Here is a 26,690-nt window from a genome sequence, read left to right on the forward strand (position 1 = left end):
TTCTGCACAATCTGACTTTGCTGCAGCCTGGAATTTAACTACTGGTTTCGTCTGGTCAGAGGAGAACTGGCCCCCCAACTGAGCCTGGTTTCTCCCAAGGTTTTTTTCTCCATTCTGTCACCGATGGAGTTTCGGTTCCTTGCCGCTGTCGCCTCTGGCTTGCTTAGTTGGGGCCACTTCATCTACAGCGATATCGTTGACTTGATTGCAAATAAATGCACAGACACTATTTAACTGAACAGAGATGACATCACTGAATCCAATGATGAACTGCCTTTAACTATCATTTTTGCATTATTGACACTGTTTTCCTAATGAATGTTGTTCAGTTGCTTTGACGCAATGTATTTTGTTTAAAGCGCTATATAAATAAAGGTGACATTGACATTAAATCACAAAATATAATGTCTCCCAAAACCCTTTTTGTCACGTAACGCATGCGTATTCCCAAATCTAAAAAAGCCTATGAAACATAAAGACGGATACTTTACTGATGTCTGGACTCTGTTTGGGGTATAGAAAAACTTAACGAGATGGTTCAATATATTGCTTATGAATAGGCTACATTCTGTGAGAATTTATATTTCACACTCTAAAAAATATTGTATGGACCTAACAAAATTAAATTAATGAGAGATATATCTATAGAAACTTGACATGTCTACTTTTAAACTAAACAAGTGCTACCGAAAACAAATATTCTGTGATCAAGTAATCCATATGAAAACAACACAATGTCCAGACTTTCACGTCCCCTTCATTATATCTAATACAACCACGCCCATGCGCTATTGAGATTATAATATTTCACTGGAGCGCGCGTCTTGAATACACCCACACAGAAAACAAAGCAACGAGACTGTTCAAGGTTTTTTTTTTTACTGTTTGCTTCGCGAGGAATAAGACATAATTCACACCAAGAAGATGTGATGGATTACCTCAGGATTTGAGGTTTCCTCAGAAAAAAGAATGAAGCGCTTTATTCAGCAGAGATCATAAACATGAGTAAGTCTCTTTTTATTTATATACTTGTATTAGGTTTCACATAATGTGTAAACATTATACTAGTTAGAATTTTTCCAAACTATAATTCTTGACAATTTATAATCAAGTGAAACATTATGAAGTTATAACATTCGAAATAACATTCAATAGCATGATGTAAATAATATAAATGTAACAAATAAATGTAACTAACAAATGTAAGCAGAGAGGAGATGGAAGCATGATCATCTTACTGTGTCCAGTACCAGACATTTAAGATCCACTGACAGGGCTCTTTTATCTGTCCCTCGTTCACGTTTGAAAACTAAGGGTGACAGAGCCTTTTCAGTCACTTTCTCCCAGTCTGTGGAACCAATTGCCTCTAGACTGCTGCCTTGCACCTTCCATTACCATTTTTAAATCAAGGTTGAAAACGTATCTTTTCTCCTTAGCATTTTAATTTCACTTCATTGTGGTTTTATTGTATTATATGTCTTGTTTGCTTCTTTTCTGTTTCTCCTTTTCACTTTTATTTTACATTGTACAGAACTTTGGATAGCTTTGCTATCCATACAGCTTTGCAAACAATGCTGTTCTTTCAATTTATATATAAAGAAAAAAAACATTCTCGGCTCTTTTCCACATTTCTAATAATAATAATGATACTAATAACAATAAATGTTTTTTTTTTTTTGTAAAAAATCAAGTGTGTGACTGAAGCAATGATCCTAAAAATTCAGCTTGGAAAGTCAGCTTTGATTTTTCCTAATAAACTGTTAAACTACACTCCCGAGTGAATATTAAATTATTTTGTGGGATAATTAAATATATTCTAAATAAACTACAAACATAAAAATATATACATTTATTTTGTCCACATTCTTTCTTGTTACCCTTCTCTCTGTCACACACCTGACTGAAAGGCTCATTATGCAGCTCATTATACACCTTTGTCTTCTCCGGTGTAAATCACAACATAATGCTGATAGTTCACGCCCTCTCGCATAGACCCTTTCAACACAAAAAGTGTCTTAGAAAATTTAAATCAATATATTGTTTTCTGTGAGTAAATAATTTGATTTTGAAAGATTTAGAAAGAAAAATTCTAGGCTACAAGCTCCAGTTCTCAGAAGTCCCGGGGAACCAATGTTCTGTATGTGTTTTATGGCCTTATTCAAGTGATTTACAATTTTTAGTTTTTCACTAACCACGCATACATTTTTTTTTCTCAAAAACACAATCATGTACATACATGCAGCTCACATATTATTATTATAGCCCAATTTGTGCTGATTAGAGAGATATTAGACTTTAGCCATTTAAATGTTTATAAGCAACTGAAAAAACCCCCACAAATGTCAGGGCATGACAAAACTTCTCCAGGCCCCAAAAATACCCTTAGACCTCAGAGGGTTAAAACATGATTTAAACAGGTACAGCACATTCACACACAATCGCCAATTTAAAGTCAGGCATGTCAGCGGGCAGCCCCGTGTTACTGGAGCTGTGGAAAGTGCTGCTGGCACATGTGAAGGACCCCAAGCTAAAACTTTTGGAAGATTCAACAACAGTCCTGGGAGACAAAGGTAGTCAGACAATTTCACTCTGTAAATGGGGTGGAGAAGTTGGCAGCTCTCACAAACACTGCAGCATGATTGAGGGCTACGTTACTCCACCCCGCTCACAGACAGCACTGTGGTCAGAGAGACAGCTGTCCTGGAGCTGCCCAGAATGGTGAATGACATTTGATCGGAAGCATGGTTTGATGCAGAAAATAGCCAGTTTCCATCCAACTCAGTTGCATTTAGGGATGTCAATATTCGATCATTTACATGATTGATCATCGTTTAAATTAACTATCGATTAATAACCTTAATGCTGCAAAATGCATCTGCAGCGGTATTATTATGTGCAAAAGCCACTTGGGAAAAAAGCTTTCTCACCCGAATTAAAGGGGTTTTAGTCTGAATAAAATGCTAGTAGCAGGACTATAAAATTCATAGATGTGATTGTGATCATTTGATAAAATGAAGAGAGTGCGCGCCATACGTTTGAGATCATTTTACTTTGTTGACTGTTTCCCGTCAAGGAAACCGCTGAATGCGCCTCTTTAAATGGTTTTGTGGTATTCGTTGCTGTATTTTAAAACGCAATTGCAATGTTTTCAAATGACACCATAGTATTAAAAATAAAATTATCCCAAACGTAAGTGTGGCACTTGTGGCTGTGCTGTGCAGTCAGTGAACTGCTTTTTTCACATCAAACATTTTATGCAAGTATTATGACCAGTACTGTTTTGTTTGATCCTGTTCTGCAAAATATTCAATTTTGAAATTTTTGCATTCCGCTAGGCCTATTTGTTTAAAAAAATCCGGCATTTATAGTGCATTAGTTCGAGAGAGTGCATGAGTGCTTGCATACGAGGACAAGCGAGCACAGGTTTGACTAGAAAAATCGGCAGCACATATCGACCATCAGGCAATAGAAACATCGGCTATAGAAAAACCCATATCGGTCGATCTCTAGCTCAATCCCCTTAGAAACTCTCCTGTTATTTTATTTATTTATTTTTATTTTATTTTCATAGGCTACGTTATGAACATAACATTTCAACTTTAGCCACGGCGTGAAGGCGGAGCGGTGTTTCTGGTATCAGTGAGCGCGGATCGGAGTGATTTATTGAATGCTCGGACCACGGAGGAGAAATTGCTGCTGCTCCACTTCACTCACAAACTCTGCTGCCGAGTGAGAGAGATGTTTCACCCTACAAAATGAACAAGACTATCCGGTGTAGACACGGTTAAACAGTGTCTGCTATATTTACAAATAATTTATATAAGAAATTAAAATAAACCCATAACAAAAATGGGTGAATCAAAACAAATATGATAACCTTTTAACTGCAGGCAGATATAGGCCTATATTATTGTACATTACAAATATTTGGATCATCCCTTATTCTTTCCCTTATTTTCTTCAAGAATAAATATTTATTTTCTTCAAGAATATTATAAATAAAGAATAAAAGAAAGAACCTCTATTACACCTTATTTTCCATTTTTGAAGTTATTTGGCAACTCTAATGATAATGTTATTATCTTTTGACTCCCTGATGGCACCTTCCTTAAAAAAAAAAAAAAAGGTTGTAGGAGATATGCGAGCGATTAATAGATTTAAAAATGAAAAAAGTGGGTGCTTCGCTTCAGAAAACGAATACTGCTTGTAAGAAATGCTATGATGAATCTCATTGCTAGTTTTACTTGATCTTAGTGCTGAGTTCGAAACCATAGATCATGACATACTCATAGATCGATTACAAACCTATACAGGTATTCAAGGGCAGGCTCTAAGATGGTTTAGATCCTACCTGTCCGATCGCTACCATTTAGTTTTGTTAGATGGGGAGTCATCTCATTTATCACCAGTAAAATATGGAGTGCCACAAGGATCCGTCCTAGGTCCCCTTTTATTTTCAATATACATGGATGACCAATAATTTTCTCTTATTAAATTCGGATAAGACAGAGATAATTAGTGGACCAAAAAAACAGTACACAGAATCTTGTAGATTACAATTTGCAACTAGACGGATGTACTGTTACTTCCTCTACAGTCAAAAATCTGGGTGTTACATTAGACAGCAACTTGTCTTTTGAAAATCATATTTCCCATGTTACAAAAACTGCATTCTTCCATCTTAGAAACATTGCCAAGCTACGAAATATGTTACCTGTTTCTGATGCAGAAAAGCTAGTTCATGCATTTATGACCTCTAGACTGGACTATTGTAATGCACTTCTAGGTGGTTGTCCTGCATCTTCAATAAACAAGTTATAGGTAGTCCAAAATGCAGCAGCTAGAGTCCTTACCAGGTCAAGTTCAAGTCTGCTTTATTGTCAATTCTTCCACATGTACAGTACATACATACAGAGAATCGAAATTGCGTTACTCTCAGACCCCCGGTGCACACAGATAACATTAACATTACAGCCTAAAAATCTAAATCAAAATATAAAATGTAGATACAACTATACAATAAGGGAATGTTAAAAAAGACATATAATAAAATTTAAAATAGTTAAATAAAGCAGCGCAAGGCAAAAGGCAGATAGAGTGCAAATCAATGAAGTGAACAACAGTGCAGATAAAATATTATTTAATGCAAAAACAAAAGCTTATTAAGTCTGATTAAAGTGGCAAAGGGCTCAAGAGCAGTTATTTTATTTAACTGACTGATGAGGTAGGGGAATGACGTCAGTTCCGTGGAGAATGAGGTAGTGAGCAGACCAATGCTGCACAAAGTGACTGGTGCATGTCATCGTATATTAGTGGGGGGGGGGGGGGGGGGGGGGGGGTTCATAGTACAGTGGTGCCTGGGGCAGAAGAGGGGGGGGGGGCAAGTTCGGGAGTGAGTTCAGCTTCCTGTCAAGAAAATATGATCATATTACCCCAATTTTACAGTCTCTGCACTGGCTATTAAGTTCTGTATCAGTTACAAATGATCATCACTTTCCCTATAAGGCCCTTAATGGTTTAGCTCCTGCGTACCTTACACGCCTCATACCACGTTACAATCCAACATGCTCCCTAAGGTCACAAAACGTTTGGTAGTTCCTAGGATAGCTAAGTCCACTAAAGGAGGTTGAGCTTTTTCACATTTGGCTCCCAAACTCTGGAATAGCCTTCCTGATAATGTTCGGAGTTCAGACACACTCTCTCTGTTTAAATCTAGATTAAAAACATCTCTTTCCCCAAGCAATTGAATAATGTATCTCTTAAATTGTGACTGCAGTTGTATCTGACCAAATGTGCATTTTTATTCTATTTAGCTTGGGTTAAACTAATTAATTTTACTTTGTTGTAAAAGCAGCTATGCTAATGATGCTTCTATTTGTTTCTAGTTACACGGGATGTAACTAGGATTTACACAAGCTCCAGTCTGGATCCAAAACACCTGAGAAGAGATGATGCTGACCCCTCAGAGGACCTCAGATGATGCTAACCCTGAATCAACAAACAGAACTAACAAATATTGCTACAAGTGTGCATCATATAATAACTGCTGTTAATAATGTTCATCGTCTGGCTGACTACGTCATGTATTAATTTTTCTGAAAAATCCTGTCATATGCACACAAACTGACAGTCACCACTTATAAGCTACTACTAAATATTGTAGAAACGTAATGATTTGTATTGTAAAGAGTGCTAAACAAATAAACTTGAATTGAATAAAGTCATGCTAATTTATTAATCCATAGAAATAATTTAAGCAATTAAAACCTTTTTTTTTTTAAATACTAGATTCAACTTGAATTTCAATACTATTAAACTGACTTTAAAATCTTAAGGAGTTTATAAGTTGAAATGGTAAAATGTCACAAGTGCACATTAAATAATGCTATAGGCTTATGTACAGGATATTTTTAGTTCACTTCACTTTACAACAAATCTTTTAAATGAAACAGGACAAATTTAATCTTGACAAACTATGTATCATTATAAAGATCTAAGCCTCAAGCATCGACGACAGATCGCTGTTTTTCAATGGAATGCTTATAAAGACTGTATTTGCTACATTTGTGTAAGCAGTTCACATAAAAAAATAAACATTGAAAACGCTGTACATACCAGATCCGTCGTAATAACGAGTCATAAACACATCCACAGCTGTAAATCCCGGTTTAGTTAGAAAGGTAAGGGTCCACTGAACGACATCTCATGAAGCACGTTTAGTCCATCGAAGCAATAACGTTGTAATATGGATCATAATTCCTTTGTTTACATTTCATTTCTTCAGCGAGAGAATTGTTTGCGTCCGTTATGGAATAACTCACGGTCGAAAACTGCGTCTTGGTAGTAAAAACACGGCACGGTTTTGCAGCGTACAGTGTCACAAACAGAATGAGGCGATCCACCGGAAAAAAGAATGAATGAAAAATAGGCGGAAAATAGTTTATTTGAATTTGGCGCTCTCTCCTCAGAGCTGGTGACGCGCTCCGACGCACCTGTCAGCTGATGGAGGCGGAACTTACAGCGATCGCAAATTCCTGTCTTTCTTTTTTATTTTAGAGAGTTTTTATATATGTGAGAGTGTGGTTTATGTTGAATGTGAATGTATGTGCATGATTACCATCTGTTTGAGTGCAAATCAGCCCAAATCAGCTCGCTATTACTGAATGGTCACGGCTATCAAAGTGAACGCGTCTATATGAATAGGGAGAGTGGATTATTTACTTCGGCACATTTGTGTTATTACCATCTGTATAAGAGCACATCAGCACTTATTTGCATCGTAATTCATTGTAAAATATGCATCTCTAGCAATCTCATATTGGCAAACAATGTTAAATCTTTTTTTATTTTTCTTATTATTCTTATTTTTCTTATTGTATTTTTCTACTGCTCAAATAAATCATTTATATGATGTCTAAGTTTATGTCTAGTGTTTTATAATTGAAAAAAACTATGCAGTGGTATGTTTACTGACTAAATAGTTTGTAGAAGCCTTCAATGCTATTGGGAAATATATTTTCTTATATTTTTTGGGGGGGGGGGGGGGGGGTGGGGGGTGTAGACATAGTCTCAGAAAAATATTTGCAAGAGTCTCATTTTTCATGATATTTTATTCAGATTTGAAATAGAAACTCATGAGACATGTGGCTTTCAACCCATTACTTTTCTAGATTGCTCCAGGACTTATTTCATGTATTTTTATATCAAATAAAAAAATATTTAAGAGTGGTAAAAAAAATTCAAGGCACTTTAGTGTCTATAACTTTTAATATTTTTGAGCATTATCAAATCTGGTTGATAAAAAGTGAAGCCCAAAGGGTCTTCTTTCTAAAGACACCACAATTATGTTTGTAACACACTGAAGTAGGAAACTATTACAATTATAAGTTAGTTAGAGCACTTTCAGCTGTGAGTCCCATAATGGGGGGTGCTGGCTAACAGGTTAAATGTAACAAATTTATCAGAACAGAACAAGAATGAAAAAATATATAATTCTAATGGATAAATATAATTGCAGTATATAATAATATAGGCTTATAAAAAATAAAAAATAAATCATAATGAGAAAAATATGCCAAAGTGGACCGCTGCTCAACGACTGCTGATTCCAATGAATATGTGGGCGTGAGACAACAGCGAGATCAAAGTTACAATTCACAATTTTTGGTCACACAGTAAAGGCAAATGTAGAGTGTTGGCAGTTTGAAGAATCAAGAATAATAACAGAGCTAATAAGAATTATTTGTAAATGCTGGACCGTTCTCATTTCGCTCTGCAAATGGAACCTGAAGATTATTATATATATTTTTATTAACGAAGAATGAACTGAAATTAAAACATTTAGCTTATAATCTCATATATACATATGCCTATATATGTAATGGCTGTTTACTAACGATAGCATGCATAAAATACTTTGTGTAAAGGTCTTTAAATTTGTTGTTTTACATGTTCCTTTCATCTCCGTTCACAAACCAACATTTTACAATTACATTCAGTTCACAATCTGTTCTTTCGCGCCACCTGGCGGTAGTTTTCGTGAATGATTTTAACACGGGACTGACTTGCAGTTAACGCCGCGGCCCTGCGGTATTACCCATTCTGGCTGTCTACCTACTATTACTTTAGGTAAATGGTTAAATGGTTAAATATGAGCAATCCCTAATCTCTGTGCTTTAATAGTACTGGTATTTGTGAAATTGTGTTTATAGGAAAGGTTTCAAACTCTTTTTAATAGTTGTCTTAGTTTGTTCATATGTGTGGATGGCTGCACCACCTGACATTTTGGAGGTTTGATATATCAAAACATTATATAACATATATCATTTCCGTGTACAAAAAACACATTATCGAATAAAGTGATGCAATGTCATGAAAGTATTCAATAATTTAAAAAATTAGTTTACAGTTATACATACATAACACACATCTGAAGACACAATGTTTGATATCATTACTGACCTTATGTAATGGACTGGATCATTCTGTACCAAATCCAAAAGCCACTGCAGTTCACTGGAACTCCTATCAACTGTCAATTAACAGAACATGAAATGCACAATTTACAAGTCAGCAACCTACAAAGCTCTCCTTCACTGACCACCGGATCAGGCCATGAAAGCATGCTGGCAGAGCTCAAATAACAAAACTTATGTTCACTTCATGTTCCACAGACGTTTCAAAGAATATACAAATATATTCAGCACTGCTGATTATTATTTTCTTTTTAACTGTAATGCCCTTCCCTTTACTGGAAAGCCGAATAGACACTTTGAACAGATGTGTCCAGTTCTGTTTAATCCTCAAGCATCCTTTGTATAGGAACCCTTAATTGGTCCTTTGTGGACAAATTTGGACACAAAAGTCTCAGATGTGATCCCAATTTTTAATAAATGTCATATAACTATCTTTGACAAAAAAAAATTATTTTACGCAATTGTTTTTTTTATTTTATTTTTTTTATTTCCCTTTGGGGAGTTCGTGCAATTAAATGAGTGGAGACGACATGTGAGCTGGATGCTGAAGCCGGGAACATTCTCAGAGGGGAAAACCTTACAAGCACCATATGTGAATTCTGTCACATCATTAAACATAAGGTGCCACACAAGCCAGGAGCACAAATGCTGCGTCCCTCACTTGTATGTGTCACCTGCAGTGAGTTATCAGCAGTAGAAGCACGAACAACAAACTTGCCCGATGGGTTGACAGAGGCAAGTCGTCAACGTCGGGATGCCATGGCCACCTCAGTTGGCCGATCCAGGTCTCTGTGAGCTGGTTTAAGTCTATCAATCGAGACACACTCTGACCTCCCTCCTACATCAATAACGAATATCTTGTCCGAGGATTCCAAAACCTGGAATGGTCCATCATATGGAGGTTTTAATGGCCCTCTGTGCGAGTCATGTTGTTCGAACACAAACTTTTCACACAACGGATCGCTGGGAACCAAAGTCTTGTGAAGGCCGTGCTGAGAAGTGGGCACTGGAACGAAAGTGACTTTTGCTCACATTAAATCTTTTTATTTGATGATTATGACCAGTACTTAATTTGATCCTGCTGGATTCTGTTCTGGAAAATGACAGATTTTGAATTTTTGCATTCCGGTAGGCATATTTGTTTTGAAAAATCCGGCATTAGTGCATTAGATCGTTCATGCGAGAACTTAGATTTATTTTGAGGTTATTGGTCATGTCTCAATCGACCCAAATCCAAATGTTTCCATATTCGCCATGTATTTGAATGTTAAACTATTATATATAATGTAAACTAGGCCTTTTTTTTTTTACATGCATTCCCATATAGACGGAAAAGATCATCCTCTTCATATAAGCAAAAACGTCCTAGTCATAACAGCAGATTGGACTACAATCTATTTAAACTGACTAGTTTAACCATTTAAATGTTTAGTTGGCTATTTTATTTTGATAATGAACAGACTGCGATGAAAGTTTGAATTGCTGGAATACGTGTGTGTAGGGCTGTCGTGGTTAAGAAATTCCCCTTGCGGTCATTATGGGTGGCTCAATAGCGCGATATGCGGTATTACCGCCGTTTTTTTTTACATGCCTAATTTATCCAGATTTTGCTGCATACAAAGCTCTATCGTTGAGTTATGTAGCATATATTGTTGCTTTTTTAACTGACAGAGACATGTTTTAAAACATTTTTGTTTATTGTTAAATGCCAAACAGCAACAATTTTTTTTAAAGAAATCAAAGAGTTCTAACATGTATTACACGTATTTGCGTGTGAATTTGGACAGCAGCGGAAATCTAGACTGATTATCGCGTCACCACTGGCCCACCAGGACAGTGGATTCGCGCTGGAGTCGATTCACTCCTCCTGCAGATAGAGTGTGAGCTCGGCAGGTATGCCTGTTACTTTCACGGCTGTATTTGACAAGATTTCGCGAAGGCTTCAGCTACTCCTAACACGGCCGGTCTCAGCTGTTCTTTTTGATGTTGCTCCACGACCTGATGCTTGAGGGGGCAGCTGCGCTGGATGACAGGGGACACTCTAAAACGCTTACCTTGAAAAACGCTTAACATGGCTTAATGTACTAAGTGATATTAACAGACCAAACTCACTAAAAATCATACTAGTAAAGTATACTATCTATAAAAAAAAATCAGATGAGCCCTGAATATGAATGCAACAATAACACGTTAAGCCTTTTCCTTCCATAGAAAACCGTTATAAGAAAACGCTTAATGTGGCTTAATGTACTAAGACAGTGATTTTTAAAAACCAAACTCAGTAAACATTATACTACTAAAGTATACGATGTACAAAAAAACAACAACAAAAAAAACAGATGATCCCTGAATATGAATGGAAGTCGTTTAATAACATGTTAAGCCTTATGATGGTTTTCTATGGGAGGAAAAGGCTTAACGTGTTATTAAACGCGTTGAATTCATATTCAGGGATCATCTGATTTTTTGTAGATAGTATACTTTATTAATATGATGTTTAGTGAGTTTGGTCTGTTAATATCACTGTATTAGTACATGCTTTAGCACTTAGCTAAGTGTTGCTAACATGTATTAGTATGTATCTAGTATGTTGCCAGCTTATTTAACACTTGTCTACACTTTTTAATTTGTTCCCAGGAGTCCTTAACAGTGTTAACCATTTCACTTCCTGTTACCAGCAGGTGGTGCTATGACTATAACTGAATTTGGTCATGGATGTTTGTTCAGGACAGAACACCTATCAAACGTGTGAAGTTTGGGGAAGATCGGACATGGCTTGCCTGAGTTACAGCAACTTCCTGTTTCACGGCGAAACGTCAAAATTTGTCAGGCCGTCAGGGGACACACCACTTGACGAAAACTCAAAACCTTCGCAATTTAACATCACAAAGGTCTTATGATGACCCTCACCAAATTTGAAGACAATCAGATTAAAACTGTAGGAGGAGTTCGTCAAAGTACGAGGCATGGAAATGGCAAAAACTGCAAAAGAAAATTGTACAGGAAATTCAAAATAACTTACTTCCTGTTGGGTTTTGGATTTTGTACCAAGAGACTTTTTTGTAGATAATGGTGTGCTTCATGTGTGTACCGATTTTCATGCATGTACGTGAAACGTAGCTTGAGGCACACTCCGTTGAAATATAACAGGTGGCGCTATTGAGCCATTTCGCCACACCCACTTCTGAAACCTATATCAGAAGTTTTCACCAGTCCTGATGCGTGTGCAAAGTTTTGTGAGTTTTGGAGCATGTTTAGGCCCTCAAAAATGCAATTCATTTCGGAGAAGAAGAAGAAGAAGAAATATAGCTGCAAGCAGCGATGGCGGGCTCAAGCCATCAGTGCAGCACAGCCCCGGTGGCATCAGGTAAACTGTGCCCAGCTGGCACATGCATTCACAATAGCCCTCTGGCAGTCAGATTTTAAGGGATACGGCAGTTAAAGGGTTAATCCGAATCATCTAGACTTTGAAATCACATTCACAGAACAATATATATAACTTTAGTAACAATTTACAATAAGATTTCATTTATAAACATGAACTATGTTAACATGAACAATAATTATATAGCATTCATTCATGCCAGTTAATATTCCAAACTTAAACATTAAAACATTGCTTTATTGTGATTTTTTTCCAAGCACATTTTACCAATTCCAAACCATATCAATCTTAAAGGATCACTTCACCCATTTGCATTTAGCTTTGTATTGTTAGAAACCCAGTCATATATTATAATGATCATGGATTTTCCTTTATTTTTCCCTGAGATGGGAGAAATAAGGATTTAAGTGTTTTACTTCCTGCTTATTATGACGTAAAAATCGTCATTTTGCGTCATAATAAGCAGGAAGTCAAAATTCATTGAAAAGTGTAGAGACTACACACACTAGCTTATTATTATTCCAGGGGGTGGGACCCACTCACCCTACAGGCCTATTACAGATCAGTGGGTGCGACTAAATTTACAGAAACGAAAATGAAAATCCGCCATCTTGTTTGGAAGCTATGTAGCTAAGCTAATAAGCGCTTATGGAGTCAGATTTACGAGAATGGCTGGAGGAACAACTCATGATATGGAAGAGGATTTTCAAAGTCTGTTGCTCGAAACAGATGTTCGTGGCTATCTATACGAGCCACAATATCGCGCAGAGCAGCTGAGGCTGATGGAGGAACAGGAGGCGGAGGCTGATGGAGGAACAGGAGGCGGAGGCTGATGGAGGAACAGGAGGCGGAGGCTGATGGAGGAACAGGAGGCGGCGGCTGCAGCCGAGGCCGGAGACCTTCCTGTTGCGTCCGAGGAGCCCGGGCGTGCTCGAGCTGGCGCGGACTGGTGGTGCCTGTGCTCTCGTTGTGCGCCTACGGACACAGAGCTAGAGTCCGTCTGCTGCCAAGAATTTCAAAGATGCCAATTTCTCCTCGAAGAAATGTCTGAGGCAGACAAGGACACGGATGTTTGCGTTGTGAACCATCCTAGTTTCGCCCCGCATATGGACAGAGGCGTCCTGGAGACATATTTCAGAATTCCGAAGGTAAACTGGAAACGCCAGCCGAAGCCTGCAGGGACAAATGGACGTCTAACTGTAAAGTAAGTGTTTCAATTTTACACAATTTCTTCAAGCATTATTATCACGAAATGATTCCCGGTTAATAAGTTAGGTAACGTCAACTGTAAACTGTTTGTGCAGTACCTTTTTTAATGCACAAAAAGCTTACTGTGGCATTGTTTACTACTGTGGCACGTAAATACCATACATCGCTAACTGTGTCCTCAATGTCTTGGGAGTGGGAGTGGCTTGTGGAGCTGTGCAAATGTGTTGCATTGTGGGAGTTGTGGTTTTCCATACAAATGAGCCCTAAAGTTACTTTCTGTAATAACTCGGTCAAAAAGGCACCAAATTCGAAAATTTTAATAGATTTCGACTACATATATGACCCACTTTCAATGAAGATCAATGTTCCCACGGGTGAAATGCTCCTTTAATAACGACCATTATTTTTTATTTAATCATTTATGAGTGATATATAATTGTCAATTAAAGCTGGAAGAGAAAAACTCATTATATTCAGGTGTGCAGAGTTCTTAGGCATGTTTTCTTTTACAGATGAAATGCACCAAAAAAAGAGTTTTAACTCAAACTGAAAAGTCGGAAAATTTTGAAATCCCCATGAGAAATATCAAAAACAAATGCAATACAGAAATTGCAAGGTTAAGACATGACCATTGGAAAAAAAATCTGACTGGGTCACTGGGTCAGTAAAGAAGAAAAATAAAACAGGTGAAAATATGAAAAAAAGAATTGCAAAAGAAAAAGACCATTATATCCAAGTAAGCATTTTGCTGTCCAGTAGTCATGTCTTAAATTTGCAATTATTGTAATGCTCTAATTTTGAATATTTCTCATGGGAATCTAATAATTTTGGATTTTTCAGTTAAACCTCTTTTTTTGGCTCATTTTATCAGTAAAGGAAAAAATGCCTAATACTTCTTCACACCTAAATATAAGGAGTTTTTTTTTCTCTTCCAGTCTTCATAGTCAACTACGTATATATCACACTCGTTGCCTTCTCTAGTGAGGACTATTTATACATTTAAAGGATTCTCAAAGGAGATTTAAAGGAACATTCATCTACCAAACTAAAAAGTAACAACACAGAGGGATACAGAACAGAAATGCTGTTGATAATAGGAGTAAGCAAGTTTAAAACACGTACAAACAGAGTCCATGGAGACGGATGTAGATTCATAACAAATGTCTTTCTTTATTACTTGAGCTCCATTAAACATGATCTCAAACTTCTTGTGGGCTCTCCTTGTTCACATGTACACACAAAGCCATACCTTATGGACCACATACAACTAGAATCCTCCTTGCAAGCTTCTCTGCCATGCGCTCAAAAACTGTGCTTCCCAAATACCAACACACACGCTTGTTGCTCAGGTGCTCTATTTAAACATAGCCACAGCACCACCCAGCGGACAATATATATATATATATATATATATATATATATATATATACACACACATGTATAGTAGGAGCCATTTTGGGGATTCAAGTGTACGGTTTCTTTATATTGCACATTGAAATAAATATTTCTGAGCTCTTTGTGTGTTGTGTTTATTTTTATTTTTCTTAGGAAGATAACGGACCCTTTACTCTCCATTAAGTTATTTATAGCTGTATTTATAAGCTGCTTACTAATGACTATTAATGTTGGGACAAGACTTTATAGCATGAAGCATGAACTGACTATTTACTATTGAGTGCAGTTATTATAAAGTGTTACCAATGCATTTACTAATGTTAACAAATTAGACATTATTTTAAAGTGTTATCAAATCCTTAAATGATTTATAAGTGTTTTGTAATGATTTTATTGACCTATAAGCATTTGTGCAAGTTCTGTTTGCATTACAGCTTAGTCTTCATCTGTGAGCTGAACAGATTTACTGTTACATCCATGAGATTATGTAAATTCAAATAAATATCATGTCACAGGATGTCATAGGTCAGTATCAAATGAGTTTGAAATTATTATTTGCAGCACAAATAAAGTTTTTTAGGATTTTTAAAAATCCCTAAAACTGTCAGAAATGGATAAGGCCTAAGATATTTCTATGTGAGTGGCTAAATTTATTTTTGTTTTTATAATTATAATACATAAACTATGAAATTATACAAAATGTATAAAAAAGTAAATAAATAAATAAATACATACACACACACAAAAAAAAGCAGCCAAGACGAATGAGTTTCCTTTTTTTATATATAGATTAAAATTGAAGACAGAAGCAACTGGTAAATGCGGTCACTTAATATTCAAATCCAGTAGATCCACTTCAGATTTATTTCTCAACAGTTTATGTTCACGTGGCAGTTTTCGTTTATATTCGCCAAGCTATTATGTATTTGAAATAATCTTGTCCGTGATGTGTTCGGTCGTACTACGAAAGGCAGAATCCAGCAGCTCGAGAGATATATGTTATTCTGCCAGTCGCGCTTTCAAATAGTCTTTCACACTTAAACGGGTCACAAACACCTGCATTTAGCTCTTGTTGTGTTATAATGGGTGTATTGTGTGCATTTGTGGTAATATTTTATTTTAAAAAGCTCTTAAACATGAATAAATTTGTTTGTTTTGAGATCGTGACACTGTACGCGCTGATCGGAGGCGGTGATTTCAGATAGGCAGCCGCAAATATTTCATTTCCACACAAACAGTTCAAAAACATCTGAATTTAGCTCTTGGTGTGTTCTAATTGGTGAATTGTGTGATATCGCTGTAATATTTTATTTTTAATAGCTATAAAACAGGAATAAACTCGTTTTTTTTCTGAGCTCGTCATTCCACAAGCTCGTGCTCAGAGCGGTGATTCATCTCTCGTATTTCTCACGTATCACTGACCACACATTAGGGCTGTGACGGTTGGCATGACAACCGCGCCACCGCGGTGGTGGAGGATAACCGGCGGTAGTGTGTGTGACGTCACATAATACGTGTTAAGACACATTTCCATTAGGCAAGTTCAGCCATGGATCTTGTTGGAAAACCAAACGTGACACTGAGATCTGGCAACATTTTGGATTCGTGCCAAACGAGAAAGGCGAACCAGTTAATTTAGACGAAGCCATTTGTAGGCTTTGCGGGAAAGCAATAAGCGTTAAAAAGGCAAACACATCGAATCTCCAGAGCCATCTCCGGTCATCTCACCCAGCCGCGTACACGCAATTCATGTCTTCTGAACGCAAACCCCCAGCTAGTCAGCTGGGTATTGCAGAGGACTTCTCAAAAATGGCCAAATACAAAAGAGAAAGCGATAAATGGAAGACATTAACTAGAAATGTGGCAACATTTTTGGTAGTTGAGAACGCGCCGCTCCGCACAGTAGAGAAACCTGCTTTCCGAGAAATGCTTGAGTCGTTTGATAAACAGTACGAACTTCCGAGCAGAAAATACTTTTCAAACACTGTCATTCCTCAACTATTCAACGAAACAAAAGACAAAATAATTGCAGAACTACATGACCTCGATTTCTTTTCTGCCACAACTGACATGTGGTCCAGCGTTAACATGACTCTGTTTATGAGTCTGACTGTACATTTCATTAAAAATTGGGAGCTGAAGAGCAGGTGCTTGCAGACTGCGTTCACACCATATTACATTTACATTTTAATTTAGCAGAATCTCTCCGCAGCACATTGAAAGAATGGGGGTTAAAAGAAGAAAAACTTGCATGCATCACGACAGATAACGGGGCCAATATCGTGGCTGCTGTTAGGAAATTAGAATGGCCATGGCTGAATTGTTTCGGCCACAATCTTAACCTGGCAGTCACAAACTCAATGTCAGCCGAGAAGGAGAGGACATCCAGGGCCATGGGGTTGTGCCGAAATATGGTGACTGCATTCGCTCACAGCTGGTCGAGAAAGAAAGAAACTTCGTGAAGAGCAAGAGGCCTTAAACCTTCCAACGCACAGTTTAATACTGGTGAGTTGCAATAATTAAAGCACCATCACGGATTTTATTCTTATTTTAAATTACTTTAAATTTTAAATAGTTTATTCGATTTTTTTTTTAATGATCCATCATTTTTATGGTCAAAAAAATAGAATAGGCTACTTGTCCCACATTTTTTTCTTTGGTTTTGTTAATAGGCCTATGTCAATTAGGCCTATTAAGTTAAATTTATTTTCTGTAGGCATATTTATTTTATTCGTTTTATGATAATTAATGTAAAATTAAACCACTGAAAAAATATAGAAAACAAACGGGTAGAGCCTATTTTTAAAGGGGTCACATTCACACACACACACACACACACACACACACTTATCCAACGTAATTTAACATTCTGATTTTGTCATTAAGGATTAAAAAGCGTTGATTCTCTGTAAAGAAAATTTACCAAAATAACATCTAACAATTTATATAATTTTGTATTCTGTTGTTCCTTCGCTATGCCAACAGGATTGTCCCACACGATGGGGAAGCAAACAAAAAATGATAGAGAGAGTATTGGAGCAAGCCCACGCAATTAAAAGAGCGCTGGATGACCGAAAGCATCAACACCTGAACCCGACATGGCAGGACATTGCAGTGCTTGAGTCGATAAATGCAGCACTTAAACCAGTTGCAGAATTTACAGATGTTTTATCGAACGAGAAGGTTGTTACTGCGTCATCGGTTAGACCTGTGCTGAGATTGCTGACCAACGATCTCCTCGACCCTTCGCCAGAAGACAGCGAGTTAACAAAAAACATCAAAGCAAAGATGATCACTGTCTTGGAGGAGAAATACAAAGATTTAGAAGGGCAAAAAATGCTATCAAAAGCAACTACGTTGGATCCTCGATACAGGAATAATTTTGAAGAGGAAGATATTAGAGACGAACTCGTCGAAGAAATAATGCACATTACTAAAGAAGATCAACCAGATAACACTCAAACTGAAGAGTCACTGGATGCAGGAGAAGGAAGCAGCGCAGCACCTGCTTTAAAGAAAATGAATCTCGCACAGCTACTCTGCAAAAAAAAAGCGAAGGTCACAATTCTTCCCAAGAGAGCGCGTGCCGGTGAGGAGTTAACGCGCTATTTGCAAGAAGAGACAATCGATACCAGCGATGACCCACTTGCTTGGTGGCGGAACAATGAGGCAAGATACCCTCTCCTGGACACGGTTGCAAAAAAATATCTGTGCATTTGCGCTACAAGCACACCGTCTGAACGCGTGTTCAGTACTGCTGGAAACATTGTAACCCCAATTAGGTCTTCGCTTAAACCGGACAAAGTCAACATGCTGGTTTTTCTGGCAAAGAATTTAAAATCAGAATAGAAAACCAAGGTGGACTTAACCTTTAATTGTTAGTAGGCTATACGCTGTTTTTTCCCCAGCGTCTGACTTATATTGTTCCTAGTAGGCTATTATTATTATTAATAATTGTTTTCTATATTGCCTACTGATTTAAAGTTCTTTAATGTTTATTAGCCTATTTAAAGGTTGAAGCCTTTTTACATACAGCATGTGACTTAGGCCCACTGTTACAATTTGTGAAGTTCTTCCATATTTAACGTTTAATTATTATACTGTTACAAGCAGTAATATTATTATTTAAAGGCTTATTTAACTAGCCTATATTATTTATAGGCTGTATTGTGTTGATTCATTGACGGAAGTTCTACAAATAAACACGTACGTTTGTACGGATGTTTTAGCACAATTTCTTTGTTTTTGTCATTTCTTAATTTTTACATAAAATGTAAAACTGAGGTACAGATGCTAGCGTGTGGAAGATATTTGCCATGGTCGATATTTAAAGTCCTAATTAAAATAACTTGTGGAAAGGAAAAGCATGATCTTCAAAATCTTCATACTCTAATGCATACATGCAACAAACTTATTTTGCGCCGGCCAGAACATACGCTCTAAAACGGTAGTGAAGAGTTATTAGGCTAATATGATCATGAACATGTTTTCGCTTGTATGATTTTATTATGATCAAACGCCGTCACTGAGAGTTGAGCGTCTGCCATGCTGCTTACAGCCATGCGCATTAGCAAAGCGCGTTCAGTGAAGCTGACCAATTTTTAACCGATTTAAAAGTGAAACTAAAAGAGAGTCTCCTCCCTTTCAGTCCGGGAATTGCACCTGTAGGGGCGCTATTTCTCTCAGACAATGGAAGTCTAAGCACATATACTCAAACAGAGGGACAGAGTGAGATGAGATGTCTGACAGTTTTTTAATTTTCTGTTATCAATACAGTGTTGTAAAGTCGTGACACTATGCATATTTCCTCAGAATGACTTTCATCTGTATGAAAAAATTCTTTGACATGTTTGGAAGCTGCAATTTAAAAATACAATACAATTAATGATTCCCTTTTTACGGTCATTTAAAAAAATCACCACGGCAAAACCATTCAAGCTATCCAAAATTCAATCGCAATTTAAACGGTCTGAATTTTGAAAGACAATATCCACATTTGCATTTAACTCTCAGCTTTGTAACTCTGCAGAAATCGTTTATACTCAAACAGCACCATTTCACACTAACATTAAAAAAAGTGAAAACCGCAATGAACCACCCATTTAAGGAAACTAAAAAAAGAAAAAGAAAAAAAAGATTTCCCCAAATTTGTCCCAAAGGATGCTTGAGTCTTAAACAATGATTGAGTTGGCTTGAGGGTTAAACAATGATTGAGTTGGCTTTTCAACAATATTTTCCATGTATAATCTATCATAAATGCCCTATATTAGCTCCTTATATCTGGATTTAAGGTCTGAGCTCATGCCCTGTCTATGATATTTACAGCTGCATTGATGAACATGATGGGGGTTTCCCTTACTGACAATGAGACCTTTTGTGTGGGAAGAACAGTTTCCATACAGCCTCTGTAAAAGGCACTCTAGTCGAAAGATAAAAATATACCAGACCAACTTAATGGGCCAAGTTTTCCTAACATTGGAAATAAAAAGACACAGAGAAAATTAGTAGCTAAAAGATAAAGTATGTACCTCTGGTATAGTCTATTACAGCCTCCAGTGCAGCAATCCTCACATCCACAAAGTGTCCATACTGAGCGTAAGACTTGAACAGGCTTGGGTCACTGGGGATGTGGCCGTTCTTCTGAAGCATGCGAATGGCCCGTAAGCAACTACAGCACAGAATTGAAAAAAAAAAATTTAAATAAAAAGATGAATTTACTTGTTCATTTAATGGACAAGTGGTTAGTCATTGAGATAATGAATGCATCAAGACTTTGATTCAAATGAATACCAAGACAAAGCAGAAATTAAACCTAGGCAAAGGGTGACCTTTTTTTTTTTTTTAAGTTGAAAGGTATACTATATAACAATTTTGTTATATCCACCTTCCAAAATGTATTTTGCCTTATCTTGAATCACTACGGCATGCCTGTAAGTGTTGATTATTCAGACCAACCACAGCATCAGAATGTAAAAAGGATTTCTGAAGGATTGTGTGACTGGATAATGATGCTAAAAATTCAGCTTTGAAAATCAGCTTGGATTGTTCCTAATAAAATGTTTAACTGAACTCGCAAGTGAATATTAAATTATTTTGTGGGATAATGAAATATTCTAAATGAACTACAAACATAAAAATATATACATTTATTTTGTCCTCACATTCTTTCATGTAACTCTTCCCTCTCAGTCACACACACCTGAAAGGCTCATTATGCAGCTCACTATGCGGTCCTTTGTCTTCTCAGGTGTAAATCACAACATAATGAATGATAGTTCATGCCCTCTTACATAGACTCTTTCTACACAAAAAGTGTCTTAGAAAATTTAAATCAAATATATTGTTTTCTGTGAGTGAGTAAAAATAGAAAAAAAAGAAAAATTCTAGGCTACAAGATCCAGTTCTCAAAACTCCCGTGAACCAATGTTCTGTATGTGTTTATGGCCTTATTTAAGTGACTTCAAATGTTGTTTTTCACTAACCACACATAAACATTGGTTTTCTCAAAAACACAATCATATACAAAAAATGTTGCTTACATATTATAGCCCAGTTTGTGCTGATTACAGTGATATTAGACTTACCCATTTAGATGTTTATAAGCAACTGAAAAAATAAAAATGTCAGGGCATGACAAAACTTCTCCAGGCACCCAAACCCCCTTAAGACCTCATAGGGGTTCAAATGTTGTGTGCTAATTCCCTAACACATCTACTACTAATGCAAACCTTGATCACACTGTGACTGTCACACAAAGACATGTTTTTACCGCTCAATATATCTTAAAGATGGTTTTATATATATTTTCAAGTTTTAATGGTTTTTACACGTCTTAGCCATTTTAATCCTCTTATTCATTTTAATGTATGTCTTTAATCTGTTAACCTTCACCCTGATGATGGCATCCTGCACTCCCCTTGTTTGCACTTGTCAATATTTACGAATAGATTAAATGAAATGGGACAAATTTAAGGCAGTCAAACACAACTATTAAAAAAGGTTCAAACGTTCAGTGATGTTCCAAAAGGAAATAAAAATGTATTAAGAGTTGGGGGGGGGGGTGAAAACTTTTGAACACAAAGATGATGTCCAAATTTTTCTTACATTGTTGAATTATAATTTTTTTCCATTTAGTTCTGCCCTTCGTAAGCAACAGAAGATACTTGTATGTTTCCCAGAACACCAATTAAGTACAATTTACCTTGACCTTCAAATTCCAAAAGTTTTCACCCCCCAGCTCTTAATGCATCTTGTTTCCATCTGGACCATCAGTGAACGTTTGAACCTTTTTTAATAGTTGTGTTTGAGTCCCTCAATTGTCCTCAGTGTAAAAAAAAATATTAATGTCAAAATCATATTCACTGCTGCAAAGGGTTCAAATATGCAAAGATGCTGGAAAACTGAAGAATCTGCAGGACATTAAAGACTTTTCTGAAGAACAGTTCTCAGTTTAACTGTTCAGAACAAACAAGAGAGTCATGCACAACCATCACGAAACAGAAAGACAGTCATGGATCATCCAGGTAACAGCACACAGTACTAAGGGTTCCCAAACTTTTGAATGGGGTTATTTTAATAATTTCAGCAATTGTTTTGTCTTGTGGACTATGCAAACATCTTTTATGTAAAATATCTTACTCAGGACAGTACTAAATAAAAAAATAACATGCATTTAGTATGATCGCTCTTTTTTTATTTATTTATTCACATTTTCACAGATTCTGCAAGGGGTTCCCAAACTTTCGCATGCTACTGTAGCATGATTACTAGGTGTGCCTTAGGCTGGCCACAATAAAAGGCCACTATAAATGTGCAGTTTTACTGTAGTGGCCCATGGTGACGATGGGGTTATGGTATGGGCAGGCGTATGTTATGGACAACGAACACAGGTGCATTTTATTGATGACATTTTGAATACACAGACATACCGTGACGAGATCCTGAGGCCCATTGTTGTGCCATTTATCCACAACCAACACCTTATGTTGCAGCATGATAATGCACGGGCCCATGTTGGAAGGTTCTGTACACAATTCCTGGAAGCTGAAAACATGCCAGTTCTTGCATGGCCAGCATACTCAATGGATTGGCGTATACGACAGCGTGTTTCTTATTCCTGCCAATATCCAGTAAATTCACACAGCCATTGAAGAGGAGTGGACCAACATTCCACAGGCCACAAATCAACAACATGATCAACTCGAATGAGAATGAGATGTGTTGCACTGCATGAGGCAAATTGGTGGTCACACTAGATACTGGCTGGTTTTTGGACCCTCCTGGACCCCCAATTAGTGTTGGGCGATATGGTCATTTTTCAAATCGTCATATCGTCAGCCCGTGAGATCGACGATACACAATATTATCGAGCATGGGTGGAGCAAGAGAGAGACTCTTTGTTCTTGTCATAAAATAAATATTTGGTGTTTTAAACCGCGCAGGTGCGCGAGAGAGAGCCTATGGAGTCACCAATAATCAAAAAAAAAATTACTTTCAAACATACTGACTGATTTAACTAACGTTAAATATAAAAATACTGTATTTAAAACAGCTAGTTCATACCTAGTCGGACGCAACTGTCATATCGCACGTCCGCATCTGCGCAGGGAAGTTATCAGTCTAAATGTTCTGAAAAACGGTGAAAATCAATAGCAGATTTCATTTAAAGTCCAATAGTTAAACACTAATATTGGGCATAAACGAACATTTAAATATAAAGTTGATATATTTGCAGTAAAGTTGAATTGAACTGATGCATCAGTCATACAGCGCTCCGGACCGCGCGCCTCATGATGAGTCTGACGCACCGTCACAGACACAAGAATGAGATGCATTCTAACATAACTGTGGCATTAAACTCAGTTAGTGAGGGCTCGTTTAATATATTGCACATACAGTATATAGGCCGTTTAGATTACTTGTTAAAGTGCAATGAAATACCTTATATCTGCAGACGATGTACGTCTGTTTGTGGATGGAGACTTTGTAACGGCCAAAACTATAATGACTAATAATAAGCAACTATGTATTTTGCATGCATCACATTATAGTGCGGTGTGCCTGAAAATAATTACAAGGCGGCAGATTGAACTTATTATCCATAGTGGTTCTCACGTAGTCCTTCTACGTCATCACCACAAAGTGTGTTTTATAAGTTAAGTGATCAGTCTTTAAGAAAAGGACTACTTGAGAACCATGCACTATGGATGATAAATTCGCTCTGCCGCCTTGTTAATTATTTTGTCTTTACTTTATTTATGACACCAAGAAAGAGTTAATCTCTCATGTATGAGAAGAGCGCGTTGCCGTATACCAGCCATTAAATGTGTGGGACACCAACTCGTTTTTTTTTTCTATCTCTTTCATTTCATGGATTTAACAAATTATCCGAGTCAAAGCGTTACAACTTCACCGACTACATGCTCTAATCCTCCTGCGCCTGCGAGGTGTGTGTGTGAAATGCGGGCAGTGAAATTAAATGAAATAGCTGGGCAGCTTAAAAGCCGAATTATAATAAGCAGCCTAATAAAAATAAAAATAATAGTTATTATTATTTTAATCTAATACATTAATAGGAAAATGAGCCTAATATCGTCTTGATTATAGACAGAGAATTCTGCTTATGTCGATATCTCTGACGATCGTCGATACACGATACTATCGTCTATCGGCACAACCCTACCCCCAATACATTTTAGAGTGGCCTTTTATTGTGGCCAGCCACATGGTGAATGGATGGATTATCTTGGCAAATGAGATGTGCTCACTAACACAGATTTATAAAGATTTGTGAACAATATTTGAGAGAAATAGGCCTTGTGTGTACATAGAGAAAGGTTTAGATCTTTGAGTTCAGCTAATTAAAAATGGGGAAAAAAAACAAAAGTGTTGCGTTTATAATTTTGTTCAGTATATATATATATATATTTATATATATATATATATATATTTATATATATATATACAGTGTATATATATATATATATATTATATAGCTGCCCTGGTCATGTCCGTAGCCCTATCAATGAAACAATTATCTGAGAAAATTACATTTAAACAGGACTTAGTTACTACTAGGGGTGTAACGGTACGTGTATTCGTACCGGACCGTTTCGGTACAGGGCTTTCGGTACGGTGCACGTGTGTACCGAATGCAATATTTTGTATGCGGAACATAGGTACATTTTCGTGTTTAAGTGGCGGAAGTCTCCGCGTTAAGTGCAAATCCCGCCCTGCAGCTGATTCTAAGGCCGGTAACACACTGGCTGTGTGGCGTGAGCGTGGCGTTTCTGCTGCGTGTCAGTTGCGTGTAGGGATGGGACGGTATGAAAATTTAATATCACGATTATAGTGACTAAAATTATCACGATTATCAATATTATCACGGTTTTGTTGAAACGAAATGAAAGTGTTCAAAAATAGTTGATGCTCACACTGAAAACATTTCAGCAAGTTTTATATTTAATAATCAACAAACAACTAATAAAACAAGCAACTCTATGCACTTAATTTAAAGAAAGATTAAATTCTGTGGCATTTCCTTCCTTACAATGAAAAGTGTAGAAGCATAGTAAAGCATAGAAAAGTCACTGACTTTCGCCATTCCTTCTCGAAAAAAAAACAAAAAAAACATTGTGTGCTGCGCTTGCGTCAGACTGTTGCTGGCTGGACATGATTTAATAGTGAGTTATTAAAACCGCGATAATCAAACACGGTTTTAATGATAATTCATTTTTAAACGATATTACTAACCTTCAGCACATTTTATCACGGTTATCAATAAAACCGGTTATCGTCCCATCCCTAGTTGCGTGACGGCTGCTTCGCGTTTTCTGTGTCTTTACACACCAGAATCGTGCCTGACGCGCTGCTCCTTTTATAGGTGACATAAAGGGAGGCCGCCGACAGATCAGGATCTTGTCTTCACGACAACAATATCTATACTTCATGTTGAGCATAAATATAAAGCCTACTGATAAAGGACACTATCAAAACAGTATTGACAGCAAAATAGAATATGTTTGACAGGTGCAATATGCCAGTGTGTCACCAGCCTAAGGTCTTCAAAAGGCATCATGCGTGTGTGAACATCACTACAACTAGGAAAAAAGCGATTTTAATTCAAACACAGCTCCCGGTCGGCATTTAAACAGACCTTTGCTCTTAATTCCGATCGGTCCAACGCAATAAAATCTGAGCAGGTCTAAAAACTGAAACCGTTGATGCTGCATTTTACACTTTGGAAAAATTATATATATTTTTAAATATGAGCAGGCCTACTAGCTGGGATTGGTAATGCTGCACTGTAATCATAGTTATTTATTTATATTTTTCATTATATTTTATTATATGATATTGGTTTGAGACACAGTATTTTATTTAGTGGAGAACTTTGCAGCAGTATTTTATTTCTTATTTTTATTTTATATATATTTTATTAAAAAGTATTTAAACAAATACTTATGTAAACAAATTGTTAAAAAAAGTTTATAGTAATAAACAACCTGCAGTTTAATGTTTTAATTTCTTTCCCTTACTGTACTGAAAATTAACCGAACCGTGACTTTTGCATACCGTTACACCCCTAGTTACTACATTTAAATATAAAAGAAATTTGCGTTGTTTATATTTTTATGTACTCTTAAAGGGGTCATATGATGCAATTAAAATTTCCTTTCTCTTTGGAGTGTTACAAGCTCTTGGTACATGAAGATCTGTGTGTTAGT

At 36.8% G+C, this 26,690-nt stretch overlaps 1 protein-coding gene across 2 annotated transcripts in view; it reads right to left on the reverse strand.

Annotated features, from left to right (window-relative positions):
• The window catches only part of taf2 (TAF2 RNA polymerase II, TATA box binding protein (TBP)-associated factor), a 165,406-nt gene that overhangs the window by 30,528 nt on the left and 108,188 nt on the right, over window positions 1-26,690 (reverse strand). For both annotated transcript variants that reach the window (XM_059567327.1, XM_059567326.1), the window contains exons 20-21: window positions 20,493-20,632; window positions 8,962-9,031 (exon numbers count right to left, since the gene is read on the reverse strand). In XM_059567327.1, the coding sequence (XP_059423310.1) occupies window positions 8,962-9,031; window positions 20,493-20,632 (210 nt within the window). The remainder of the gene's footprint in view (window positions 1-8,961; window positions 9,032-20,492; window positions 20,633-26,690) is intronic.

Source organism: Carassius carassius, chromosome 15, assembly GCF_963082965.1.
Source record: "Carassius carassius chromosome 15, fCarCar2.1, whole genome shotgun sequence".
Taxonomy (NCBI): Eukaryota; Metazoa; Chordata; class Actinopteri; order Cypriniformes; family Cyprinidae; genus Carassius; species Carassius carassius.